This window comes from Notolepis coatsorum (assembly GCF_963971535.1).
Source record: "Notolepis coatsorum genome assembly, chromosome: 15".
In the NCBI taxonomy this organism is placed as follows: domain Eukaryota; kingdom Metazoa; phylum Chordata; class Actinopteri; order Aulopiformes; family Paralepididae; genus Notolepis; species Notolepis coatsorum.
The window spans coordinates 25,743,449-25,755,404 of record NC_140179.1 but is presented as its reverse complement, the minus strand read 5'-3'; the positions used below and the strand labels follow the sequence as shown (position 1 = coordinate 25,755,404).

The window sequence follows — 11,956 nt, the reverse complement described above, 5'->3', positions numbered from 1 at the left end:
CCAACCATTTGGCTTTTGCAAATATAATAGTGAAGAATGTGAGCTTAGAACGTTACGCTGATTCCTTCTTCCAGATGCTGTTGTTGATAAACATTGTCTTGAACACCGGCGCCATCTTGTGGTTTACACCGTGGTCCCTTCCTCGCGTCGCTTATGAAACGAAGACCATGGTCGTAATCTTGCTTCCAACTTGACTTAGCGTAGATGCGTCTATACTTTCCGTAGCCGCATTTCTGCAGACCCCTCTCTGATTGGTTGAGCCCATTTCTGCAGACCCCTCTCTGATTGGTTGAGCGAAGCCCCTCTCTGATTGGTAAAATGAAGCTCGGGGGTAGCAGAGGGGCGTCTCTACAAATAGTAGCTCCAGTTCTGCAGACCCCTCTCTGATTGGTTGAGCTCCATTTCTGCAGACCTCTCTCTGATTGGCCGAGCGCGCGCATGCGCATGAGCCGCGACAAGCTCCTCTAGTCAGGAGTCGAAACTCCGTTAAGCTCCAGAGAGAGAGGCTGAAAACCCACAGTTGTTGCCCGCCGGATGGGAGCCGAATCTCGGATCCGAGTTTTCTGATGAATAGCCCCAAAACATGGAGGTCGCGAACGCAATTTATACGCATGGAAGTATTGATTACGCCATAACGAATCATTAAAAAAATATACCGTTAACTGGAATATGTTGTGTGTGCCTTTACACATATGTTGGATAGGATTATGTACTTGGTTTGTCATTAAAAACCAATAATAATTGCTCGCCGACTCAACTCAAGGGTGAGTTTGACGCACAGCCAGCACCGAGGAACAGCACCTGGGTACCCGGCCTCTGGTACCCACCAAGTACCAGCCCACGACAACACGTACGGGGAGACTCGCCCAGGAGGCCTCTCCCCCAACGCTCACCGATGTGCCAGCCATCCATGGCATCGTACCTTGGCACACCGATGTTCCCGGACTTTACGAACGAGGACAGAGCACAGTACACGGAATTACGGATGTGCTTAGAGACTATGATGTCCGACGTCCCTGATGAGTCGTACAAATATGCTATCCTCCTCAAGCATCTCAAGGTGCCCAGAGCGCATAATATAGCGCTGGCATATTCCAACTCAAGCACCCCATACTCCGCGGCTCTAGTAGCCCTCGACCAGCGTTATGGACGCATATGGGACTACGTGATACAAGAAATAAGGAATATTGACCGTCTCCCCCCAGCCACAGACAATAGATCATTGGATGACCTCTCTATCAAGGTACAATCCCTGGTAGGGATGCTGGGGTCCCAAAAGGAAAAGGGGAGAAATGAACTATATGCTAACTCCAATGTAGAACGAATACTAGAGAAGCTCCCTCCAGCCCGCCAAGAGCGCTTTCGGCGGCAGAGAGACCACCGTGATCCCGACGGTCCCGAGCCATCCCTCCTAGACCTGGCCGACTTCCTTGCGAGAGAAGTCAGCAGCCTACGACTGGATACGTTCGTGCGGAGTGGACCAAGCCCAAGAGATGGACCTCGGAGATCTAATGATAACCGCCGGTCGGTGACCGTTATGCACCAAGCCGAATCAGTACCGCATCACAAGAACCACAACACCCCCTCGACAAAAGAGAAGTGGAAGATTGTATGCCAGTACTGCGAGAAAGAACATTGGCTGTCTCAATGTGACACTTTCAAGAAGATGACCGCTGACAAAGTGAGTCAGTGGATCAAAGCCAACCGCCGCTGTTTCCGCTGCGCGCGCAGCCATATGGCAGCCAAGTGCCGCTTAAAGAAGAAATGCAGCAGGTGTGACGGCGCCCACTTGGATGTCTTGCATGACAGCAACAGGAAGAAACTCGCACCCCCAAGTAGCTCGAGAGTAAACGTCATGTATATCGACCCCGCCAGCAGCGGGAGCTCCCGAGTGCTCTTGAAAGTGGTCCGAGTGATATTAAGCTACGAGGACAAGGTCATGGACACTTACGCCGTCCTTGACGATGGGTCAGAAAAGACTCTCCTCCTCGCATCCGCTGCAGCCCGGCTGGGTCTGCGGGGGAGCGAAGAAACAATGACAATTCGTACTATAAGAAGAGACCTGAAGACCATAAAGGGTGAAAATGTCTCCTTCACTATCGCAGCAATCGGGCAGCCCGAGAGGCAGTATAGGATTACTAACGCTTTCACCAGCCAAGACATAGGCCTGTCACAGTACACCTACCCCATCCCCAAGCTGATGGAAAAATACGTGCACCTACGTCAACTACCTATACCGCTCATCGACGGCGCCACCCCGACCCTGCTCATAGGATCCGACCACGCACACCTCATCGTCCCAACGGACCGGGTCCACATCGGGCCCAGAGGCTGTCCAGCAGCAGTCGAGACCCGCCTAGGATGGTCACTACAAGGCCCCCTCTCCAGGTCTCCCAACCGACCAGCAGCCACTCGCTGCCTCCACTCCAGAATAACAGAAGAAGACACCACCCTCTTACAGCACGTCGAGAGGCTATGGACATTAGACACAATGCCCTTTAAGAATGAAAAGAAACTTGTTCGTTCAAAGGAAGACACTTATGCCATAACCCTCCTCGAGCAGAGGACAAAGAGAGTCGAGGTCAATGGAGTGATGAGATACGCAACTCCACTCTTGAGGCGAGAGGATATGCCCACCTTCCACGCCTCAAAAGAAGCGACGGAGCGATATCTACTGAACACCGAGCGGCGTCTAGCCAGAGACCCCACTCAAGCCACTGTGTACCGCGCTGAGATTGACAAGCTAATCACAGCGGGACACATAAAGAAAATTGACATTCAAGAGGCCGATCAGACGACCGAATCATGGTACGTGCCCCACCACAAGGTCCACCACAACGGCAAGGATCGTATTGTGTTCAACTGCAGCTACCAGATCGGACTACAGAATCTGAATAAAGAACTCTTGCCCGGCCCAACACTCGGCCCCTCTCTACTAGGCGTGTTGCTACGTTTCCACCAAGACAAGGTGGCCATCAGCGGCGACATCAAAGGGATGTTCCTGCAGGTGCGACTAGAAGAGGACAAGCCCCTGCTGCGGTTCTTATGGAGAGAGAGGATCGGGGATGAGCAACCATCCATCTACCAATGGGAGGTCCTCCCTTTCGGAACCACATGCAGCCCATGCTGTGCTACGTTCGCACTGCAAAAACATGTCGCAGAGGACCCAGCAGCTGACGAGGAGGTCCGACAAAGTGTAGAGAGGAGTTTCTACGTGGACAACTGTCTGCAAAGCGTCTCGACGCCAGAAGAAGCCGAAGCCCTCCTACTCAAGCTCCGCGCCTCCCTGATCAAAGGCGGCTTTGATCTCCGGCAGTGGGCCAGCAGCGACCCTCAAGTACTTCGCAGCCTCTCCCCAGAGAACAAAGCAGCAAGCAGCGAGACCTGGATGGCGACCATCCCAGGTGAAGCCCAAGAAATGACATTAGGACTAGTCTGGCGCTTCAAAACAGACTCGCTCCATTACAGACACACACCCCTGACCAAGGAGCAGGGAAGGTCGATTTCACTACCGACCACCAGACGGAGTGTATACAGAACACTCGCCAGACAATATGACCCGTTGGGATGTATCCTACCTTACACCACCAGGGCAAAAATTATTGTACGAGAGCTGTGGGACAAGGAACAGGGCTGGGACGACCCCATACCCGACCACCTTGCTTCCACATGGAGAGAGTGGGAAAAATAACTCAACTCGCTCCCAAATGTAAACATACGCCACAGCTATTTCCCACCCACAGTGCGGCTGGAGACGTGCCAGATGGACCTGCACGTCTTCAGCGACGCCTCAGAAGTAGCCTATGGCTCGGTGGCTTACTTGCGGGCCCGAGAGGAGGGAGGAGAAATACACACCGCCTTCATCCTGGCTCGCTCAAGGATAGCCCCCCGCAAGCAACAATCGATCCCGCGTCTAGAGCTCTGCGCAGCTCTAGTAGGCGCGCAACTCGCCACGTTAATCCAACGTGAACTCACCATCCCGGTGCAAAGAACAATCCTGTGGTCAGACTCCATGACCGTACTCACATGGATCCAGTCCGATTCGTGTAGATACAAGGTCTTCGTGGGAGTCAGAATCACAGAGATCCAAGACTTAACAGAATCAGCATGCTGGGGGTACGTGGACACAAAACAGAACCCAGCAGATGTCATCACACGGGGGATGTCCCTAGATGACCTCACACGTCACAATATCTACAGTGACGGTCCCGAGTTCCTCAAGCTCCCGGAAGAAGAGTGGCCTAAACCCACCCCACGGGAGGCTAGTCAAGAGGAGGCAGAGATGAAGAAATCTATGTTCTGTGGGTTGACGCACACACCAGTCCCCACCGACCCTAACATAGACGACTGCCCCACCCTTGAGAGTGCGCAGTTAAAGACATTCCTGTGGCACCACCCTGAGGTTCCCTCCACTACTGACATTAATGCAGCTAATTACGAAGAAGCAGAACTCCTTCTGCTACAGCGAGCCCAAAGAGACTCGTTCCCCGACGAGCTAGACTGTCTGCAGGGATCAAAGCCAGTCCCGTCAGACAGCAGACTGCTCCACTTGGCCCCTGAGCGCGACGCCCATGATCTCATCAGAGTGGGTGGTCGTCTGAGACGGGCCCCGGACTTAACGGACGACGTCAAGTTCCCTATAGTTCTCAACAGCCGACACAAGGTCACCGAGCTCATCATAAAGAAATACGATGAGGATGTGCACCACGCTGGGGCAGAGAGAGTCTTCGCTGAGATCCGACGTCGCTATTGGATACTGCAAGGAAGAGAAGCAGTACAACGCTTCCAGCGGACCTGTCTAGACTGTCGCAAGTGGCGAGCACAGCCCAGTATACCCAGGATGGCTGACCTGCCTCCCTGTCGCCTCCGACTTGGCGACAAGCCGTTTCACTCCACCGGCATGGATTGCTTCGGCAGCTGTACGTGAAGAAAGGAAGAGGGACGGAGAAGAGGTGGGGCATTGTATTCAAATGCATGACCACCCGAGCAATGCACATAGAACTCCTTCCGACCATGAGTACGGACTCATTCCTTATGGCCTTCCGGAGATTCACAGCGCGAAAAGGAAAACCGTCTATATTATTGTCTGATCACGGGACAAACTTCAAAGGCGGAGAAAGAGAGCTGAGAGAGAGCTTCCAAGCTATGGGCCCAGAACTTAAGACCCACCTCGCTCCCTCTCAGATTGACTTCCAGTTTAACCCCCCGAATGCCCCTCACTTCGGGGGAACCTGGGAACGAGAAGTACGTTCAATAAAGACAGCCCTGTACGCCGTGCTTGGGGCCCAGACCGTGGCTGAAGAAGTCCTCACGACAGTCCTCACAGAGATCGAGGGAGTACTGAACTCAAAGCCCCTCGGTTACGTCTCAAGTGATGTAGCAGATGTCGACCCAGTCACCCCCAACACTCTCTTGATGGGGCGGCTGGACCCCGTGCTCCCACAGACGGTGTACAGACCTGAGGAAGCGAACGGTCGAAGAATGTGGAGGTACAGTCAAGTATTGGCTGACAAGTTTTGGAACAGTTTCCTCCTCCACTACCTACCGTCTCTACAAACCCGCCAGAAATGGGTAAAAGATAGAGACAACTTGACGGAGGGCACAGTCGTCATGATCGTAGACCAGTCACTACCCCGAGCTATGTGGCCGGCCGGCCGCGTAAGCAAAGTGATCACTGGTGCCGACGGAAAGGTCAGAGCGGCAGAAGTTCTTGTCCAGGGACGGACATACACCCGACCCGTGGCGAGGCTGATAGAGTTGCCAAGGCTCCCTGACTCCCTTGATGACGACCATGACCCACTGACTTTGTGAATTGCCCTACTCCCCACAACAGACATTGAGTAGTTGACAAGACGGTTAATCTGTCTCTGCTTATCTAATTAGGTGCGGACTAATTAGGAGGCGGCTGTTACAAAGGGTCAGATTAAACCGAATATATATATTTATTGCTTGAGATCCCTTGTATAATATTTGTATATCGTTTGATATCCCTTGTATATTCTTTGTATATATACACGGAATATCCCTTTACCTAGGTACAAACCAGACCATAATATTCGTTCTCCTATTGGACAGCGACCCCTAGGCGCCAACGGCCATACCCCCAATGGCAAGTTCAAAGGCAACGCCAAGGCATGTCTCAACATGTCCAGGTTTGCGCAGTAATACGAGACAGAACTGAGGTTGGCACTAGATTATTCACCTTACGTATAAATACGTGGATACAGCAGTAGTCTTATCCCAAAAGTTGAAGCCTTAACCACGAGACAACGTGCCGTGAAGTGGGCCTCTTTGCCCCTGAATAGAGCCTTGAGAACCGCGTGCGAATATATAGCTAAAGTGTCAGAGTTTAACGCTGTATCGTCGAGTTCGACTTATTCTAATGTGAAGTAATAGTCTATCATTTATAGTGTATCGTGCGGCTACCGTTCTTCAGTGACCAGCATTACCACCGGTTCGTCGTACCTATAGCTAGTGCACTTATCCAGGCTGGGCGGCCTAAACTTGTGCCACCACCCGAGGAGTCCTAGACGAGAACCGTTGGATATGTACACCGGAGAACCTACACCGGCGAATGCAGAGCCTTTTCTGGCTGGATTATATTGCTTTGGTACCGTGGCTGCTGGAGCAGAGAACCGTCTACCCCACTGTCGTGTGGGATCTACCCCTGTGAGGAGCACCCTCGAGCCCGCCTCTAGGACCAGAGGCTGGCTAGCTTTCATCCATGCTGTCGGGCATACTGGATTATAGCTGTTGCTTTGTCTGCGGACCAAGGGAGTACTGCACTGGCTCCTGTATCTGGAGCCTCGTTATTCCGCGTTGACCCAGACTTTGCACCCGAACATTCCTCTACCCTGCCGGCTTACAACCGGAGGGAACCCCCCAGTGTCTCCAGCTGACTACTAGTGTGCCTTATGTAATTGCTATGCTACAGGTGGCGTCAGTTATACCCATCTTACTATTCTCATGGACTTACGCTCTTGACCTACTTTAAGTGTTCTTCGCCTTACAAGCGCAAGTATAATTCTCAATCTGTAACCTACCGTTGCTGCTCTAATAATAATAAATCCCTCTAACTAGAACTTTATGTGTCATTGCCGTATTCTTGTGTGGGTGTTCACCAGATATATTCATGTACTGTATGGCCAGTAATTAAAGTACATAACTAAGTAGTGGTTTAATAATACCATACTCTCAATACAGTCAGGGAATTGTACCCCTCAGTTACAACGTCCAATCCCCACCCACCAGCTTTCCCACCCCTATCACTGACAATTGTGTTAGTATGAACGACCAGCCAAGCTGGTAGCAACGCCGAGAGCTGGGCTCGAACCCAGCATCTCCTGCGTTAGTGGCGAGCGCCTTGCCCACTGCGCCACTTAGCCGCCCTTTACAGAAGTAATCTGAGAAACCAATAAACTTTCACTGGAAATTGTGACGTTAATACAAGAGTTTTGACTTGAGGGTCAGATTCAGACAAGTAGTAGCTTAACCGTTATAATTCATTCAAGGCCGGGCGATTGAGGTGGTTACTGAATGCAATTATTTGGGCTCTGTATTTTAATAGATCCTCAGTGAAAGGAAATCCTTCCTGAATGGCTTCTACCTGAAGGCTTTCCAATTACATTTGGTGAACTATCCATTTGACTCAACTCAATTTACCCAAAATTATTGTTTACCTCTAATTCTAAAGGTAACTAATCGGGTTGAATGTGTTCCTATGCACTGGTTTCTTAGCTCTTATCTGTACCCCCTAAAGTCAATTGTCACTGAATTATTTATTGAATCTCTTTTGTATTAACATCTGGTTCAGACATTTATTCTCCAGACATTAACAGCCCAGTCTAAGCAGGCTCATCGAGGTGTCCAGTAAGGTCGTAGGAGTGAGCCAGGCCCAGCTCAGACCTTTTTCAATGTATCTAATTGTAGAGGGTTTGAAAATGCCTCCATGTAAAGTTGTATACAAAAACATACAAGCCCTATTTTTTAAGATTATTCACAATTACTCTAACTGTACAGTCATTTACTTTTGAATGAGATGGTACATATTATTAGACTTCCAAGTCAGTAGATGGCGCTCCTGCGCTCCTGTGAGTGATAGAGGAAATCAATATAGTCTTGGCTCCCAAGCATGCGCAGTCAGAATAAACCGCTGCCAGCAGAGCAGAGGCAGCCAGCCTAGAAGAAATAACGTGTCTATTCTCCATTCACAGGTAATACAATAATTATCTAAAACATTCCTAAAGATGTTTAAAAACGAATGTCAACTGTCAGTGACATGTTATGTAACGTTTTGAGTGTGTACATGAACATGTTTGCAAGTTTGGACGAGTATTTTTAAATGGTCGAGTTGAATAATGACTAACTGCTAGCTAGCTATTTTCAGTGTTACACCGACAGTAGTACACGTGGTGCTTTGATTGATTGAAAACTTTATTAACAGATTGCAGAATGGGTACAGTACAGCTCAATACATACAATTGTTAAGGGGATGCAGACCAGAGAAAGACTTTCGTCTTGTTTACATCAGGGTCCCCCATTTTCAATTCATCATGACATACATGACATACAGATAGACGGTGCTTGTGTGTGTGTGTGTGTACGTGCGTGTAAGACAGCGTGTTACCGTCAATGTGTATTTGAGCTAAGGTTATGTAGCTAATGTGTATTCAATTTAAGATGTATACAATTGGTTTTTGTACATTGAATTGAATGTGATTGTTCGGACTACAGGATGAGGTATTACGTTTATTTGTAAGTAAGAATATAGATGGCGATGCAAAAGGGTTTATTGGTTGCACTTCAAGGATAGTTTGAATTTATGCCAAAAGGTTTTTATTGTTTTGCACTTTATTTCGTTTCCTAAAGAATACATTTGAAGGTTGTATTTTTGTATGATTTGGTTTATTATATTTTTGTACAATAAGAATTAAAGTATTGTAATTGGAGTATTGGAATGTTAAAGGAATATTTTGTCTTCAGAACAAACCACTCCCAGCAGAGCGAGGCTAGAAGAGATAAGGTGTCTATTCTCCATCATTCATAGCCCCTTTCGGGTCTGATGCACGCCAACAAGGTTGGACGAGTGAATACAGTCCCTTATACCTTCATAGAAAAATCCCACAATTAACTCTGAAGAACTGGTCCTCAGAAAAACGCTCGTCGTACAAGTATCGCACAGACATTTCAAAGGTACTCGGTTGCACGAGGGTTTCGGACAGGCGTGCATCACAGACCCGAAAGGGGCTACATCATTCACAGATCCACAGCGCACCCTTGTCTGCGTATCAAGGTCTGAGGCCGGTAACATAAGCTCCACCCCCCCTTTCTTGATCCAATCACAACTGTTGCTTCCCTTGGACAAACTGTTTTGTCAGAGGAAAGCAACCGTTGTGATTGGAGGATCAGGAAAAGAGGGCAGGGTTTGAGGGGTCATTCGTCAGAGGCTTTGATTCTATTCTGGTCTTCACTGGTGATGTTCCAAAAGGAATTCTAACTCTTGCCACCGCTCAGGCCCAGCAATTAAATGTAGGCTGTCAACCATTCCTTCTGGCCATAATTGGGTTAAATCTGCACTGCCCTACAAAACCAAAACCATTACCCAAACACGCCCAATTGGCTGTCGTCGACTGAAATAACCTTGTACTATTATGAACTTTGCTAACTAAGGAATGTACCTCACCTATATATTACTGCCTACTATGCTAATTATGTCTCACCTCTCCCACTCTTCACTTGCAGCAGCACCGCACGGGTCCTCCATTTGCCACGAGTTTGCTACTGTAGCTTACAGACAAAAGATGTCCGACGAGGGAAAACTTTTCGTCGGCGGGCTGAGTTTCGACACCACCGATGACTCGTTGGCGGCAGCGTTCTCAAAGTACGGAAACGTCGCCAGATGCAACGTCATCATGGACAAAGAGACGGGAAGGTCTCGCGGCTTCGGCTTCGTTACATATGAAAACCCAGCGGACGCCAAAGATGCGATGGATGGAATGGACGGCAAGACTGTGGACGGCAGAGCCATTCGTGTGAATGAAGCAGGGCAGGGTGGCGGCGGCGGCAGCAGAGGTCGTGGAGGTGGAGGATACGGCGGCGGAGGAGGATACGGCGGCGGAGGAGGATACGGCGGCGGAGGAGGAGGCAGCGGCGGCGGTGGAAGCTATGGAGAGCGTAGCTATGGCGGCGGTGGGAGTTACGGCGGTGGTGGATACAGAAGTGCCGGTGGATACAGGGAGTAGTTAGAAGCCGGGGTAGCTACGGGGGGCGCTCTGGATCATACAGCTATGCTGCACACGAGAAACTCTCCCCGATTCAAGATCATCCATTGACTGGCTGTATTTAAAAGATGCGCTCCCTTAAGAAATGTCCACGTGTTGTTGACCGATTCTCTTTGTAGTTCTATTATGTTGCAGCTCAAGCATCGTGCAAATGTAGCCATAGTTTTGGCCATTCATTGACAAACTATGTTTAAACACAAGTTGAAGATTTTTTTCCTACTTGAGGGCAATTGTTCTTGCAGCTTTTTTCTAACCTCACACCTATTAACTAAGTACAATATCTGATTTGATTGGTGCCGTTAAATGAGAAATTGGAAAACTCTACAATCGAAATGATCTAGCTGCTTTTTTTTCTTGATCAGCCAGGATTTTGAAGCACCATTCCTACCTTGCACTGTTAAGCAGCTCCTGTTTTCCCCCGGATGTAGGGGAAATTCAATAGGGCTGTTTTACTTTTGTTTGAGTTATGCTTCATTTTAATGCTTGTCCAACCTACCGCCTGCCAAGTTATTGACTTGAGAAATCCATTTAGTAGCTCGAACAGGCTTTTGTGTCTCGTAGTACATTCCTAAGTGTTGCTTGCTAGGCAGCAATGCCTCAGCCATGTAATTTTTTTTAAATTTTAAATATAGATTAGCCGAGGGTCCTGTATATTCAGTTTCCAAAAAAAGTTAATTCCTTTCAGACTGGTGAACTACACGCCTAATGTGGTCGGCTGTTCAATGTGTGTTTTTTGCTTTGCTCAACGTCTGCATTTTAAATGTGCTGTTAGAATGGACTGAACTGAACTTGTATAAGTGATCGATGTCTAACTTCTCTCACGGATTATAAAACTCGGAATGAGAGCATTTTTGTACTTTCTGTTCTTTGTATCAACATTAAAGTTTTATTTATTTTTGATATACTGTCATTGAGCCTACTAAACGATTCAGGGAAAATAAAAAGTCTCAACACTGTTTGATTTACAATGTTACTTACTCTTAGCTGCCAGAGTTGTTTCCTTCCTGCTTACTTGTTGTACAGAACTTGTAAGTTGTTTTGGATAAAAGCGTCAGCTAAATGTAGGGCAGTGCAATTCTCGACAATTGTCTCTCTTGCCTGTACTTGACGTTTAACAGCCAAACGAGGGTCGATACGGATCTGAACTGAGTGAATATGGCGGCGCTGACTCAAGGTCACTGAGGAATGAATATAGAGAAATGACATCTGTGATTGAATATGTTGACGGGACTCCGGGATCCGATGGGAGGATCCTAAAAGAAAATATATACATTTGAGGTGGAAGAAACTGTACATTAGGAGGGGGTTGGGACATTTACGGGGGCCAGTTTCAAATTGCACCCTCCCGTAGGTGCTCTTTGAAGGTGGGTAGGGATACACATTATTTTACGGCTGTGGGTAGGGCGTTCCGGTTCCACATTGTGGTGGCATAATTGCGAAATGTGTTTAGTCCCTTGTTTGAGCCGAATCTGGGTTTAACATGATTTGTGGAACTCCCTCTGGTGTTGTGGTCGTGGAATTCACTGACCTTTTGGAAGTATTTCCACCTGGGCATTTTAGTGTATCTTGTAGACCAGGCCCATTGCAAGCTGCTGTACTCTGCCATCCTAGGATGTCAAAATGGGCATGAGGTGCTTTGGTACCATGAGGTGGAAGCATAGTCGTACCCTTGAATG

At 48.6% G+C, this 11,956-nt stretch overlaps 1 protein-coding gene across 2 annotated transcripts; it reads left to right on the top strand.

Annotated features, from left to right (window-relative positions):
• Positions 1-8,142: 8,142 nt before the first annotated feature.
• LOC311241925 (cold-inducible RNA-binding protein B-like) lies at positions 8,143-11,236 on the top strand. Of its 2 annotated transcripts, none has more exons than XM_084330878.1 (2): positions 8,143-8,213; positions 9,742-11,236. In XM_084330878.1, the coding sequence occupies exon 2, from the start codon at positions 9,801-9,803 to the stop codon at positions 10,239-10,241; it is 441 nt and encodes a 146-aa protein (XP_084187004.1). In that variant the 5' UTR covers positions 8,143-8,213; positions 9,742-9,800; the 3' UTR covers positions 10,242-11,236. The 2 variants fall into 2 exon arrangements, with proteins under 2 accessions (XP_084187004.1, XP_084187005.1); XM_084330879.1 differs by having other exon boundaries at positions 8,156-8,213; positions 9,745-11,236.
• Positions 11,237-11,956: the final 720 nt, after the last annotated feature.